Genomic DNA, 16793 nt, shown 5'->3' with positions numbered 1-16793 from the left:
AAGGATCTACTGAAAAAAACAATTGTAACCTGCCTTAAATAATGTAAAGTTTCTACATAATTTCCTTGTCTTCCAGCGTTCTATTAACGTGGATATTAATTACCATGAAAACTGTATTAGAAATAGTTTATTCCTGAAAAAAAAACTTAAAGTATAAGCCCAGAATTTCTCATTCAGCTATTTGAACTTTTTTCGTCTCATTCTTATTTTTATTTTAAATGTAAAGCTACAAAAAATTTAGAAAATAGTCATGAGTTCATTTTTAGCTCTTGAAGCACGTTCGATACTGTAAATCTCATTTTTTCGAGTTCCAGTGTTGGCTAAAAGTCTCAAAGACAAAGGGTCCATTATAAATTTTTCCAGCATCACAGGAAGCTTCCGAATTATTTTTTTTTTTTTTGAAAATTGAAAGGGGATCTTAAACGTGTCAACAGTTTGAAAAGCTAACCAGGGGCTAGTTTAAAACAACGAAAATCTATAATCTCTTTCTAATTGTTGAGCAAAACATTGTCTAATTTATGTGCACACAACACAAAAAATGTACATCCTGTGTCTAAAAGGGTTTCAATCAAATCAGTTAGCACGATAGGAAACTTCCAAAGATGACAAATTATTTAATGATACTTCTTTTGAGCTGATTTTAATGTTCCAAGGCGTACGAAAATATTTTTAGGGGCTGCCCTTTCTTTAACTTCAAATAATTCTGCTCTGTTCAATAAAAAACACAATTTATATTTTCTAATTATGTGAGTTTCATTAAATCTGAATATATATCTCTCTGTCCGGCATAAGACAGGAGAAGTTAAATGGCTTTTCTAAGATTTCTGGGAAAGTAGGAGTCGGCTTTCAGCTTTCTATCGTTCATTTAGATCTTTTATCAAAGCTATACAAGCTATGTCAACACCACCCGATCAGTTCTGAACAGTTTGGCCACAAAAACAAAAAAATGATTGTAATGGACAAGATAGGGTGGTTCATTAAGGTACCAAACAGCCCTAAACAAAATGAAAAAATAGTTTTTTGAATGAAGGTAAAAAGTTAGATTAAAACACAAAACGAATAGAAATTATCCTGCACATTAGGAGTGTTTCTGTCACACTAATCCTCCACTCCATCCGCCAAATTTCAACTAGTGCTAACTGAAAAGATTGTAGAGTGTGAGAAATATAGCCAGTTATCAGTTGTTTGTTACTTATTCAATGATTGCCTTTCAAAAGCCTTAAGTTAAAAGTTCTATTGTTAGGAGAAAATATAATTGTTTTTTCTTGTTACTCCGTCCCATACCCCGTTCTAGTTACGGGGTAATGTGGAATAAAGCGCCATCACGCTGTTCTTCTATTTAAGCATTCGAACTTGAAGAGTTTGTGGAAAAGGGTCAAATGTCAGCATAAAGAAGTGGATTAAGAGGGCAGCAGCTTTCCTTATATGCAACATAATTTTTGTCTGTTTCGTGTTTTGATGTCCCTCTTTTCATTTATAGACAAAGCCATTGCCGTGATGATCTAAACTTTAACTAAAGATGGAATTCAGCCTCATCAAAATCTTTTGTAAATGGGGTTGAAGATAGCTTCAACAAGAAAGTAAAGAAGCTCTGTGCTTGGGCTTAATTTTTCTTTGAGACGCCAATCTTCTCCTGTATAAATAAAGGAGAATATAGTCATTTGATAACTGTTAAGCTATGCTGACAACATTGTTGTGCTTATATTTAAAATCTTAAGCACGTAGACATAGAGCTTCTGCTGTTTGAAGAGTCTATTTTTATTCTTTTCTAAAAAAAGCTCAATTGTATAAGAAATCAGACTTCTGTTCTTAGAAGAAGTCTAAAAACAATTTTAATAGAAATCAAAGTTGTCCTCTCACAATGGTTTGAATTGCTAATAGAAATCCAGAACTAGTCAATAAGACATCCTTTTTTCAGCTGCAAAGTCCAAAAACAGAAGATAGAGACTGTGGAGCGAATGCACTGGCAACGCTTCCTCAAGGGAAAAATGATGCTCTGATGCTAATCAAAAGTGGCATAGTAAAAGCTTGTGCCCCACTTTTTCTTGACAAAAATGCAGCCGTTAGGCATTTGGCAACTGGGGCTTTGAGGTAAGTGCTGTAAGGAAATTCTGGATGAAAGTCAATTATTAATCAACATCTGCCTCAAGGCTGCAAACATGTTTTCCAAAAACATTCAGAACAGCAACTGAATGAATTCAGTTATACCATGCAACTGAATGAATTTGGTCGTGTTAAAAATAGCCAAATTCAGAGCTTGGCATGCGCTGCTTTGTTGTCAGAAGCCTCTTTTTTTAGGTTGCTAAAAGGCAGTTAGTTGAAAGCATATTTAAAGTAGTCATTAAAAAAGAAGTTTTCTATTTTCCAGTAAAAGTTAAAATGATGACAAATTCTTCTAAATAAAAAGAAATTTGGCAGAATTAAGTATATTTATGTTTATAGATTAATATATTTATTGTTTTTTACTAAGTACATTTTATTTATTCTTTAGTTTATTTTCTGTTAGTACCTATTATTTATGCTTTGACTTTGAAAAGACGGCTGACCTCGGGTGATCTGTATTATTGGGGGGCTTAATACCTTTCTCCTTGCAATATGACTTCAAGCCATTCCAGAAAAGCTCTAGTTCTGACGCTGGATTATGGCCTGAGGGAGAGGGTAGAGCTAAATTGAAAAGACTTAATGTATCCAGATTATCGAATTACCATAACTGTAATATCTCAGGAACAGAAACTGGTGACTTAAGGGACCCATTTGAAGCTATGAGGGAACGGGCGGATCAAGTAAATATTAAAGTTTGACTTGGAGGACCAAGGGAGCCTCATCAAACCGGCTTTAAAATTTCAGGCTATATAAGGCGCCGCAGTTTAAATTTCTGAACCAAGGGAGCTCCAATCAGGACATAAATTTCATTGCCCTGAGTAAGGACGTCTTTTTGATTTTTAAACATCAAAACATAACGGTTTTAATAAATGAGCACAAAATTAACTTATTTAAACAATGAAGCAGATATAACACAATACAATAAAAATCTCATGATAAAAGGGTTGATCATTATTCATGGGTGTTTAGGACTGTACTAGAATGGAGGTCATGATGGCTTCAGTCCTATCAGAAGGTCAAAAGATATGCAGATTTCCAATTTATTGAACAGTATTTTCTCCTCCCATCGATCCAAAATTCTATTACGCAACTACTGAAAAAAATATTACAAAATTTTGTCCAAATATGATTAGCAACCAAAAATCTTAATTCTTCAACAGAAAAGCTGAAAAAATTACAATATATCCTTTATTAATCAATAAAAAAAAAGATAATGTCAATTGAAAGAGAAATAAAATTTAATTAACCAATTTAACTAAAAAGAAGTTTTCAAGGAAAAGTATAGAGCTTTACAAAACCGAAAACGACGAGAAATACAGTAGATGACCCAAAGTTAAAACAAACAGAAATTAAGATGAATAATAAAGTCAATCTAAAATTACCTCAAACAGGAATAGCACTAACGCCCCTTTGGGTTTCTATATGCCAGAGCGTCATCTTTCCTCTTTACTGAAAACACTTTTATATTTTTGAGTTTGCTTTAATCTGTCAGAATAAAAACAATAACACACGCACTGACAAATGATATCTCAAGCCTAGTCAAGATTTACAATTCAGAGCTGTGGCACTCTCAAAACTTCCAAAGGCCTTATGTCATTTGTATTTCATTCAAAATGATATGCATCTTGAACAGTTCCCGTGCAACTGAGCCCTCGTTTAACTGAGCCCTGTGCAGGTCTACCCTTTTTTTTATCTCATTTGCGCTGCAACTCAACCGTCATTTAACTATACTTTACTGCAATTCCACCCCTGTTTAACTCAACCCCCGTTTAAATAAGCCCCTGTTTAGCTCAAACCGATTGCAGCTCAAATCTTATTCAACTCACCCCTGTTTAACTCTTCATTTATCGTCATTTAATTTGACCTATTTAACTCGTGCTTTGTTTTTATCAACCTCAATGTAACTCAACCCCACGTACATTCCATCCCTAATTTAATCCCTACTTGACTCAAGCCCACATTCAAATCAACCCCATTCTGCTCAACTTAAAGCAGAAGGGTTAAGTTGTTGTTAAACTTGTATTATTGTTAAATCAATAATATACCTAGATAATTCAATTCAGCCTGTTTTATTGGAAGCGATGAAAGTTGGCTCACATGAAATGGTCTTTATTCAATGGTCAAATCTTATGCAAGTTTTGGTACTTGTGTAATATACGCCCTACCTAATCTTCTTCTAATATATTTTGCTGACACTCAATCCTAACGAAATATACCAAAGTAAAATAAAAATATAATACTTTAGAAACAAATTTGGGCTATATATTTGCACAATAGGGGAAGGGAGGAGGTGGGCGAAAAGTGTAGCGGGTGTGCATGCCTAATATGCTAGATGCAATCGTTCTGCATATTATGTAGTAAAAATTGTTTCCTAACTTCACATTGTCCAAATAATTTACACTCTTCCCTGCTTAATGTGGAAATATATAGCCCAAGTTATATATTTTCTCTTTGTCTTGTATCACGCTAAGCTGAAAGAAAGTAACGAAAAAAAAACGGTTCTATAATGTGTTAATGAATGAACAACTTGAGCCTTAGGGCGTTTATCATACAAGTACCCAAGTTTTTTATGCTGCTTTAATTCACAACGATTAACCCCCCCCCCCCTTCATCCCCTAAAAAACAAAAAATTATCCTTCTGTCTTATACATTAGAAATTAACAAATCTAAAATTAGCAAATAGGATTGTGCTAAATGGGGATTGAGTTGCACGAGAGTTAATCTAAACAAGGTTTAGTTTAACGGGGATTGAGTAGCAATGGGATTGAGTTAGACAGGGATTTAGTTCAATGGGGTTGGGTCGAATGAGAGCTGAATTTCACGGGCGTTCTGATAAATGAGGGCTCAGTTCAATGGTGGCTGAGTTGGATGGAGTTTCAGTTGAACAAGGATTCAGATAAACAAGACTTTAGTTTGATTTGTAGAATTAAACGAATTTCAGTTGAATATGAGCTCACTTATACAAATCCTCTTGAACAATGTGGTTATTGTTTTGTAGGCAAATAGGGTTTGGCTAAGTGGGGATTGAGTTTTATGAGGGTTAATCTAAACAAGCTTTAGTTAAACGGGGCTTGAGTTGCATTGGGATAGAGTGAGACAGGGCTTGAGTTCAATGGGGTTGGGTCGAATGAGAGCTGAATTTCATGGGCGTTGCGATAAATGGGGCTTTAGTTCAATGATGGTTGAGCTGGATGTGGATTCAGTTGAACGAGGGTTTAGTTTATTTGGTAGAATTAAACGGGTTCCAGTTAATGCGGGCTCATTTACACACACACTCTTACGCAATGTGGCTATACCAACGAAAAAAAAGAGAAGAGAACCGCCATAACAATCCAGATTTACGCAAAGAACTAAAGAAAGAAGACCGATTGTTAAATAACTATAATATAATTAATATGGTATAACCATTATAAAAATTATCTAGGTAGTATACATATTAATTACTACTGAATAATTTAAATAAATTATATCATAACTAATATGTTATAAATATACAAAAACATTAAATAAATTGCTGTAAATAATAATTGTACAAGTATTACAATTGTTTTATTATGTAATAAAATCATTTTATTTCCAAAATTCTCAGAAATTTTGGGTTAATTAATGCTATAAAAGAGAAAGTATTTTGAAAAAGTATATATTTTTTGCCTATATATCTGTCATTTTTTTGTGAGGATAGTTCATCTTATTTTATTCTTTTTAATATGTTCTTTTGAATTAGACAATTAGAATTGGTTTTCCAAAATGTTGTTTTTATTTTCAGGAATTTAAGCACTGTTGGCGGTGAAGACGCCTGCAAACTAATGGTTGGAGAGGATGTACTCACCCCATTACTAGCTTTTTTGAAAAAGGTACTTTTACTCATATTTAAGTTTTAGGAAAGAATAGAATTGTAATTACACTTTTCGTCAAATATATTTTGCTCTGGAAACTAAGTAATTTGGTTAATTATTGCACTATTTCAGGGTGCTTGTTTCAATAGTCATGAAAACAATTGTATCAAATGATCTGAATGATTGTATCTACTAATAAATAATCTACTAATTAATATCTAATTAATAACTAATTAATTAATGATTTATTAATAACTAATTAATTACTAATTAATAACTAATAACTTAAAATTAATAACTAATAACTAAACTAATAACTAATTAATAACTAATAAATAATCTACTAATAATATAATAATCTACTAATAAATAACAAGGAAGATCTGGTTTGACCTGATCTGATTAACTGTCTCCGGTTGTAATGAAAAGGCTAAATAATTGGGTTACGTTTATAGATCTTCGTCTGTTGTCAAAAGCTGTGGTATTCGGAACTCCAGTCACAGTCAAATCAGAAGCAGTAAATCTTCTAATGGGGTCAAAGAAGTCGTAAAAAAATCTCAAAATATTTTAAAAAAAGTTTAAAAATATTTAAAAGGTCATAAAAAAAATCATCAGACAGGAGGCCCTTGTAGGCTTTGGACGCTTATTCCCCCTGCAATTTCAGTCAACTTGTTAACTATCATTGTTCAACTATCATTAAATTAACTTTTTTATTGCTACAAATGTCTAAGTTTGTAAATCAGTTGCCTTGTCTGACATTCATTGCAGAATTTTGACTTTTTTAACCATTTTTACTTTTTATTTTTTAACAATTTTGACTTTAGACACTTGTTTGCCTGTCATTCCACGCAAATTAACGGTCCTATGTCAATTTTAAATTCTTAGTCAACCCTGCCTGAGATTCTAGTCAGGTGTGTCTTGCTGAAAGATAACAAACAAATATTAGTCTAATAAGAGAGGTACACTTACTTACACTTACGTAGTGTAATAAATCCATTAATGACTACATTTTTATGGCACTTGGTATTAACCAAGTGACATATAGCAGTCGCCAATTCTGTCGGTCTGTCTGTCGGTCTGTCGGTCTGTCTGTCGGTCTGTCGGTCTGTCGGTCCCGGTTTTGCTACTTTAGGCACTTCCAGGTAAGCTAGGACGATGAAATTTGGCAAGCGTATCAGGGACCGGACCAGATTAAATTAGAAATAGTCGTTTTCCCGATTTGACCATCTGGGGGGGAGTGGGGGCCCGGTTAATTCGCAAAAAATAGAAAAAATGAAGTATTTTTAACTTATCAGCGGGTATTTGGATCTTAATGAAATTTGATGTTTGGAATGATATTGTGTCTTAGAGCTCTTATTTTTAATCCCGACCGGATCTGACGACATTGGGGGGAGTTGGAGGGGGAAAACCTAAAGTCCCGGTTTTGCTACTTTAGGCACTTCCTGGTAAGCTAGGCGATGAAATTTGGCAAGCGTATCAGGGACCGGACCAGATTAAATTAGAAATAGTCGTTTTCCCGATTTGACCATCTGGGGGGGGGGGAGAAGGGGCCGGTTAATTCGGAAAAATAGAAAAAATGAAGTATTTTTAACTTATGAGCGGGTGATTGGATCTTAATGAAATTTGATGTTTGGAATGATATTGTGTCTCAGAGCTCTTATTTTAAATCCCGACTGGGTCTGATGACATTGGGGGGAGTTGGAGGGGGGAAACCTAAAATCTTGGAAAACACTTAGAGTAGAGGGATCGGGATGAAACTTGATGGGAAAAATAAGCGCAAGTCCCAGATACATGATTGACATAATTGGAACTTATTTGCTCTCTTTGGGGTAGTTGGGAGGGGGGGGGAGTAAGTCTTAAAAATTAGAAAAATGAGGTATTTTCAACTTACGAACGGGTGATCGGATCTCAATGAAATTTGATGTTTAGAAGGATATCGTGTCTTAGAGCTCTTATTTTAAATCCCGACCGGATCTGGTGATGGGGGCGGGGAGTTGGGAGGGGGAAACCTAAAACTTGGAAAACACTTAGAGTCGAGGGATCGGGATGAAACATGGTGGGAAAAATAAACACAAGTCCTAGATAGATGATTGACATAAACGGAACGGATCCGCTCTCTTTTGGGTAGTTGGGGGGGGGGGGGGTTAATTCTGAAAAATTAGAAAAAATGAGGTATTTTTAACTTACGAATGGGTGATTGGATCTCCATGAAATTTGATTTTTAGAAGGATATCGTGGCTCAAAGCTCTTATTTTAAATCCTGACCGGATCTGGTGACATTGGGGGAAGTTTGGGGTGGGGAGACCTAAAATGATGGGAAACCCTTAGATTGGAAGGATTGGGATGAAACTTGGTTGGAAAAATAAGCAAAAGTCTTGCATACGTAATTTACATAATTGGAACGGATCCGCTCAATTGCGGGGGGGGGGGGGGGTAATTCTGAAAAATAAGAAAAATAACGTATTTTTAACTTACGAAGGAGTGATCGGATCTTCATGAAACTTCATATTTAGAAGGACCTCGTAACTCTGATATCTTATTTTAAATCTCAACCGGATCAAACGTAATTGGGGGGGGGGGCAGTTGGGGGGACCGGAAATCTTAGAAAATACTTAAAGCGGTGAGATCAGGATGAAACTGGATGGGAAGAATAGAAACCTGTCTAAGATACGTGACTGACATAACTGGACCGGATCTGCTCTCTTTGGTGGAATTGGGAGGGGGGAGGTAATTTTGAAAATTGAGGTATTTGTAACTTACGAAAGGGTGACCAGATCTTAATGAAATTTGATATTTAGAAGGATCTTGTGCTATAAAGTTTAACTTTAGGTTCTGACCTTCTCACAAGTGCCAAATGAGCTCTTGGCTCTTCCGACCTCGTCCAAATGAGCTCTTGGCTCTTCCGACCTCGTACCATATGAGCTCTCGGCTCTTCCGACCTCGTCACAAGTGCCATATGAGCTCTTAGCTCTTGTTTTTTTTTTAAACCAAAGGGTTGAGCTATCACCCACTTGGTAGCCATTACATGCTTAGTTTATACTTAATCGTCTTAAAGAAATGAGGTCAAAAGTCGATTGACCCCTCTTCTTTCATTATTATCTGAAGCACCTCTCACAGAAAGCGTGAGAATAAATTTCTAAGGCCTTTTTGAGTATCAAAGGCCTTTTTGAGGCATTTGATACTCCCTTTTAATAAAAGATCTGCTGACCCCGCCCTAATAGATTGTGCGCAATTATGACCTTAATAATGCTCCTTTTTATGGCACTTGGTATTAACCAAGTGACATATGGCGATCACAAATTCTGTCGGTCTGTCAATCTGTATGTCTGTCTGTCGGTCTGTCCCGGTTTTGCTACTTTAGGCACTTACGGTTAAGCTAGGACGATCAAATTTGGCAGGCGTATCAGATACTAGACCAGATTAAATTAGAAATAGTCGTTTTCCTGATTTGACCATCTGGGGGGAGTGGGAGGGCCGGTTAATTCGGAAAAAATAAAAAAAATGATGTATTTTTAAATTACGAACAGGTGATGGGATCTTAATGAAATTTGAAGTTTGGAAGGATATCGTGTCTCAGAGCTATTATTTTAAATCCCGACAAGATCTGGTGACATTGGGGGGAGTTGGAGGGGGGAGCCTAAAATCTTGGAAAATGTTTAGGGTGGAGGGATCGGGATAAAACTTGGTGGGAAAAATAAGCAAAAGTTCTAGATACGCTATTGACATAATTGGAACGGATATGCTCTGTTTGGGGGATTTGGGGGGGAGGGTTAATTTTGAAAAATTAGAAAAAATTAGGTATTTTTATCTTACGAAGGAGTGATTGGATCTTAATGGAATTTGATGTTTGGAAGGATATTTTGCCTCAGAGTTCTTATTTTAAATCCGGATCGGATCCGGTGACATTGGGGGAAATTGAGGGGGAAACCTAAAATCTTGGAAAATGCTTAGAGTGGAGGGATCGGGATGAAACTTGGTGGGAAAAATAAGCACAAGTCCTAGAAACAGGGTTGGCATTACCAAAACGGATCTGCTCTCTTTTGGTGAGTTTGGGGGAGGAGGGTTAATTCTAAATAATTAGAAAAAATGAGGTATTACGATAAAGAATAATCGAATCTTACTGAAAATTCATGTTTAGAAGTACCTCGAGACTTAGATCTCTTGTTTTAAATCCCGACCGAATCCTGTGTCGTTAGGGGGGGGGGGGGCGGAAATCTTGGAAAACGCTAGAAGCGGAGAGATCAGGATGAAACTTGGTGGAAAGAATAAGCACAAGTCGAAGATAGGTGACTGACATAACCGGACCAGATCCGCTCTCTTTGGTGGAGTTGGGGGGGGGGGAGTAATTTGGAAAAATTAGAAAAAATGAGGTATTTGTAACTTACGAACGGGTGATCAAATCTTAATGAAATTTGATATCTAGAAGGATCATGTACTTTAGAACTCTCATTTTAAACCCCGAACAGATCCGGTGACATTGAAGGGATTTGGAGGGGGAAACCGGAATTCTTGGGAAACGTGAAAATCGAGGTATCTTACGAATGGGTGATCGGATCTTAATGAAACTTGATATATAGAAGAATCTTATGTCTCAGATGCTCCATTTTCAATTCAATTTGGATCCGAGGAAATAGAGGGCTGGAGGGGGGAAACAGAAATCTTGGAAACCGGAAATCGTCGAAAACGCTTAGAGTGGAGAGATCGGGATGAAACTTGATGGGAAGAAAAAGTACAAGTTTTAGATACGAGATTGACATAATTGGTACGGATCCGTTGTCTTTGGGGGAGCTGGGGTTTGTTAATTTGGAAAAATTAGAAAAATTGAGGTATTTTTAACTTAAGAACGGGTAACCGGATCTTAATAAAATTTGATATTTAGAAGGAATCCATGTCTCAGAGCTCTTATATCAAATCCCGACCAGATCTGTTGACATTGCGAGGAGTTGGTGGGGGAAACGGGAAATATTGGAAAACGCTTATTAATTTTGTAGATACGTATTGACGTAACCGGACTGGATCCGCTGTCTTTGGGGGAGTTAGGTGGTGAGGTTCAGTGCTTTGGCGAGTTTGTTGCTTCTGGACGTGATAGGAGGATGAAAATTGGTAGGCGTGTCAGGGAGCTGTACAAATTAACATGATAAAGTTGTTCTCTCCGATTCGACCATCTGGGGGGGCTGAAGGGAGAGGAAAAATTAGAAGAATTGAGGTATTTTTAACTTACGAGTGGGTGATCGGATCTTAATGAATTTTGATATTTAAAAGGACCTCGTGACTCAGAGCTCTTATTTTAAATCCCGACCGGCATTAAGCCTCTGATTTTCCTTTTAAGGCAATCTATTGATTCTAAGAATTTTGCTAGAGCTCATACCATATGAGCTCTTGGCTCTTGGCTCTTCCGACCTCGTCACAAGTGCCTTATGAGCTCTTAGTTCTTGTTCATGGGCTGCTTATACATTTAGTTTTGAATATACTAACACGCGCCATTACGATAAAAAATCAGGGTGTTTGTTTAATTCATCTTTGGATAGTTTTAAGACAATTTCTATTTAGCTCGATAATATTTCTGCCCGCCCGGGTCAAAATTGTGTCTCCCTTGGTCAAGCGACCAAAACCTGCATTTGGCTGTTTTTTTTTTTTCTTTTCTTTGTATATTTCGTTCTTTGTAAATTCGTTTTTTCTTTCAACGTTTTTTATTGTTCTTACTTCTACTTTGCTGTAGATTGTTGTGTTTTGTGGTTTTCTAAAAAAACAAAAACTTGAACTTACGTGGTCTCATCTGTTGGTTAAGTGAAACTTTATTTTTGTTCAGATGAAAACTTTACTAGTAATCTTCGACCCCTGGTTCGATTTGATCTCACCTGAATAAAAAAAAGCTCCTAGAGCTCCTGGACCCACCCTCCTAGAATATTTTTTGAATTTCGTATTCTCTTTGGCTATAGCTTAAACTTGTTTCTTAAGTATCGCAGAAATGTCGAATTTCTGGCTGGAAATTTCATCGAGGTTTTGTTTCCTTTTTTGAGTATCTAATAGGCTTTTCTAGAACCATGTGAATTTTGTATGGTAATAAGTTTTGAGGGTAATACTAAAAAAAATTATGTTTGCTCATAACTTTTAAAATGATTTTTATATAATATATTAATTTTTAATATATTACTAATATATTACTTTTAAAATGATTTTCATATAAAGTTTTAAATATAATTAGATTGAAATAAAGTAAATTTTTTTTCTTGGTATAATGATGAGGCGGTTTCCCCTGGGGCAAAAGGCATGAGAATAATTGGCAGTTTTGTTGGATAATTGAGAGTTAAGGTTATTTGAGAGTACGAGCAGTGACCACGCTGCGTATTATGTTTAAAAGGTAGCGATTGAGGATCTCGGCGTCCAGGAATGGACTGAGTATTGTTGTTATGTGTAATTTATTTTTTGAATTGATAATAAACCCCATTGATTGATTGATTGATTGAAAAACTTACTTATTTGTGCTTGTTGCGGGACCATACGCGGACGTCTCACCTGCCATCTAGAAGACTCCATGTAGTGGATTCCCATTGATCGTGATCTTTTGCCAGCTCTTCAGCAAACTAGAGGGCACAGCTCTCCCAATTTTTGCCAAACTTTTAAAAATGCGCCTATTCGGTTGTCGAGGTCGCTTATGACAGTTGCCCACTATTTCTTCAATTGACAACAGGACGCCTGTGCCAGTCTGGCAAAGGGGCAGCTAAAAACATTTGCTTGATGATTTGCTCATTGAGTCTTTTGTACATGTATCATAATTATAAATAAAACAGGATTTTTTTTGGCGTTTATTTGATTTATTTGACAACGGCTAATTTTTATTTGAAATTCGTTACCAAATAAGTACGGTACTAGTACTTAAAAAATGTACCTCTTAAAATATTTTAAATGGCTCCTAATTGGTAACAAGGAATATTATTTTTAACTATCTTCAAAATTTTTGGAAAATTTAGTTTTTAGGGGGGGGGGGATGGATGGGTTAGGGAAAAAGGAACTGACAAAATAAATGAACACGCATCCATGAACATACTTCTCGGATAAAATGTAAACATTCTTATCATCAAAGATCGGGCCTTCAATTTTATGTTGTAATTTTCATCAATTTCCCAACCCCTTTTGAGGGTATCCCCCCTTTTTTATAGCAAAAATTACTTCCTTTGGCAATTTTAAACTCAATGAATATTTCATATTTGGTACAATCATGAAACGGAGATTTTTCTTATGTATATATTTTTGTTATATTATCTCGATCCTATTTTTATGAAGGTTGGTTACCAACAGCACATTTCGCATTTTCTTACAAATTGTTGCTACAAGCGGCTTAACACACCCTGAATTTTAAAGTGGAACTGAAGCCAAAACAATAAATTTTTATTCTTTCTGAACGTAATGTTGCCGGATGGAGAAGTTAAATTTTTGAACTTTCAATCGAAACAAAGATGAATCGATTTTTCGACAAATATACCTTAAATATAATTTAACTTCAGCATCTAATTTTAATGTAAAAGACTGACAGTATTTCAAACAGTAAGCTGTACGAAAAAAATGGTTGTATCCCGTTATCTAGGGCTATAATTAGAAGGATATTAAGATGTCTAGGACACATTTTACGGATGAAGGATGACAGATTGCTAAAGATGCCCCTTTTCGCCCTTAAGCCGTCCTAGCCGAGTGGTTGGCGTGCTAATTTTGGAATCCTTAGTCCGAGGGGTGGAGGTTAGATTCCTGGTGTGGCCAGCTATTTGGTTTGGGACGGAGGTCAGTGGCCTGACTCTGTAAGCTCAGCCAGTGTCGAACCAGCTCTAAATGTGTACCTGGAGAACTCTAGGAAAAGTGAGCAGGAAGAGTGTGCGAAAGCACAAGATGGCTGGCCTTTAACCCCCTATTCCACTTTCTGGCTGAAGGGCCTCGAAACGAATATTAGCACCGTTGGACTTTAAGGGTCTAGCACCGTATCCTTTACCTGTTCATCAATGTAGGCCCAATCAAAAAGCAGGTCGTCACCAGATGGGGCGCGAAAAGGTTGCAAGAAAATATTTAAAGGAAATTGAGATTCGTGTGAGGGTATAAAGAGAGAAAGTTCAATTAGATAGGGATGGAGGAGAGCTTGTGCAGGTGTTGTCCTCGGGCGGCCTGTTGCTGCAGCGACTTGTTAGTGGTTGTAGCAGCGGAGTGCCTCTCTTTTAACTCTAATTTAATTTAAACCTGATAACAATCCCCATTTTCATGCAGCTTTTGCGATCGACGGAAAATGAAGAAAAAAATTTCTATTTTTATTTTCTTTATTTATTTTTTTTTATTCAGTAAGAAATAGAAAATAGTGTTATCTGACTAGAGGTCAGATAAATTCAGTATATATTTGACCGAATTTTATAAATTTACAAATCGAAAATCAATTTTGGTGTTATAAATCAATAAAAAAATAATTTACAGTTGATTAAAAAATCAATTTTGAATAGAAGCAAGCTGATGCCTGTCTCAAACTCCAGCTTTACCTACCGTCAATAGATTTATATTTGTGTGTCGTTTTTTTTTATTTTTAGTCTCTTGGAAATTATAAATAAATTGGTAACTTTTTATGTTGATTTCCTTTTTCTACCTTTATATGTCTGTTACGCTCAGCAAGGACTTACGCTTAGCCGTTTAATTGACTGAAAAAAAACAGCAACAAAACAAACGATAAGTTGCAATAAGTTTAGTATACAGAATTGTTGCTGATTTAATCATTTACTAGAAACAGGGCCGTAATCAGAATTTTTTCGGTGGGGGGGGAAATTAATGAATTGATTTTTATTAATTTTTCTTGCGTTTTTACGAGTCGGACAAACAGGTCGGGGGTAGGAGGCTTAACCCCCCCCCCCCTTGACTACAAATGTCTTGCTATCTTGGGTCGGTATTTTCAGAGTAACAGCAAAGGATGCAGCAACTGATCTTCTTATACCCCTGTCATTGAAAGGTAGAATGAGTTATAGAAAGCATAATTAATAAAAGTAAGAATATAAAAATAAACCTTGTGGAATGTTGTGCACCTTATATTCTATATGTTCTATTCTATATTCGTATACACCGCATATATTCACCATGTACACCGAACGTATTCTATATTTTGAAGTATAGGTAGAATATTCCAGAATCCCTTCTTTTCTTCGACTTTTTATTTGTTTCGCGTTCCTTTTGGCTGCTCAGTATTATATGTGGGAGAAGGGAGGTTTTACCGGAGAGAAGTTGTCTGGGGAGGGGTGAATTTTCTAGGGGGAATTTGTGGGACACGGCCTTATCATATATTTACATAATGTCACTAAAGATAGACAGAAAAATGGGACAAATCTTGGACCTGGGGTATTAGCACCTGAGTTGTACCCTATTGGAAAAGAATACATCTATTTTCTAGAAAGGGGGAAGCCCATTAATTGTGCTTTCCCTGCAGCTTTCTCTATTTCTCGTTAGCAAAGCTTTATATGGTGGTCTCAATGATTGGACGTCTTTACTGAAGTGGTCTTGAAATGGTTGAACATTGGATTCTTCAAATCACATCGTTCTACAGAGCTAGTTGTTTTTAAAAGTTGGACTTTTGGCACTTTTTCACTCGTAAAGGACGTTTTTAACACATTTTGCTTTTGTGGCTCTGTTATCTTATACCGAGCATCCGGTAACGCTGCCCTATAGTACTAATGTTCATTCAAATACAAATTTATCTTATTTCAATGATAGGTTAAAACATTTATTGTTCAGAGGGTGAATTGTTTAGTACTTTCTAAGTGAGATTATTTCTATTATTTATCTTTTTTTAAGTTCTCGAAAGTTTGGACCTATGCCAAGACAGAGCATTCTGCTGCTGAAAACAAATCAAAGAAGGTAGACTCATCTAACGAACAGTTTGTGGAAGCAGTTACGCTCCTTTGGAATTTATGGTATTTTACCTTATTTTTTGGTAGAAATAAGAAGCAATTTTAATTTTATTACGAAGTAACCATTATTTTGTTCTAAGAATAAATAATTATTATTTATATCTAATGATTTCTAGGTAGAAATATTAATTTATTTTTATATTTTGCTCTACCTTATTTTTACTAGATTATACGTAATAACATGTGTGAGTGCTCATGTCTTGATGAAAAAAAGCCTTCCTTTAGTGGACTATAAATCTATTTTTTTATTCTTGTCACACAAATATGTTTCGCCAAGTAAGAATATGTGTATTTGAGAAAATCATTAACATAAAGTGTCAAATTAAGTATAATGAGCTTTAATACGGCTCGGGCAATCCAAAAATTGAATTTATTTCCCTGAAAGTATTTTCTTCTTTGTATTTGGGTATGCTCAAATTTGATGTTTAGTTCAAAGAGTATAGGTAACTTGCAAGAGTGAAAACTGGTTCTATTGTCGACAGTAAAAACTATAAACGCCATCTAGCATGTGGTGATACGGAATATTTTTTCAAGGCATTTAAAAAAAAAGTTGAAGTATTCGTGTTCTTCAGTAATTTTATTATCTTACTTGTGCTGAAGTAAGTGACAACGTAACTAATAAAAACTTTGTTTGAAAAGGCTATATCAGTATTAACCCAGATATTTTCATTAATGCTTCATTTAAGCTTTATGAAGGTTTTCATAAATTTTATCTCCATATAAATTTTATCAGAGTTAAAGTATATGAAAACTCTTGCTAAGAGTTTTCAATATTTATGAATTTCAATTAATCCGCCTCGAAATGTTTCAGTTTTTTCAATAATAAACTTGTGTTTAAAATTTCTAATTTGCGATAAACATCGAATTCGCCGAATTTGGTTTGTGATAAATGCATGCTGTTCTAATCGAGCCCGGTTCAATTTTATTT

General features: G+C 35.6%; 1 protein-coding gene across 1 annotated transcript in view; it reads left to right on the top strand.

The window, feature by feature from the left end:
• Positions 1-16793, top strand: part of LOC136034029 (HEAT repeat-containing protein 3-like) — a 66513-nt gene that overhangs the window by 8459 nt on the left and 41261 nt on the right. The window contains exons 2-4 of the mRNA XM_065715089.1: positions 1919-2091; positions 5870-5957; positions 15750-15868. Of these exons, the coding sequence (XP_065571161.1) occupies positions 2000-2091; positions 5870-5957; positions 15750-15868 (299 nt within the window). The 5' untranslated portion in view covers positions 1919-1999. The remainder of the gene's footprint in view (positions 1-1918; positions 2092-5869; positions 5958-15749; positions 15869-16793) is intronic.

Source organism: Artemia franciscana, chromosome 12 (genome assembly GCF_032884065.1).
Source record: "Artemia franciscana chromosome 12, ASM3288406v1, whole genome shotgun sequence".
In the NCBI taxonomy this organism is placed as follows: Eukaryota; Metazoa; Arthropoda; class Branchiopoda; order Anostraca; family Artemiidae; genus Artemia; species Artemia franciscana.
Note: the sequence above shows the minus strand (reverse complement) of the source record. Positions and strands in the feature narration are given on the sequence as shown.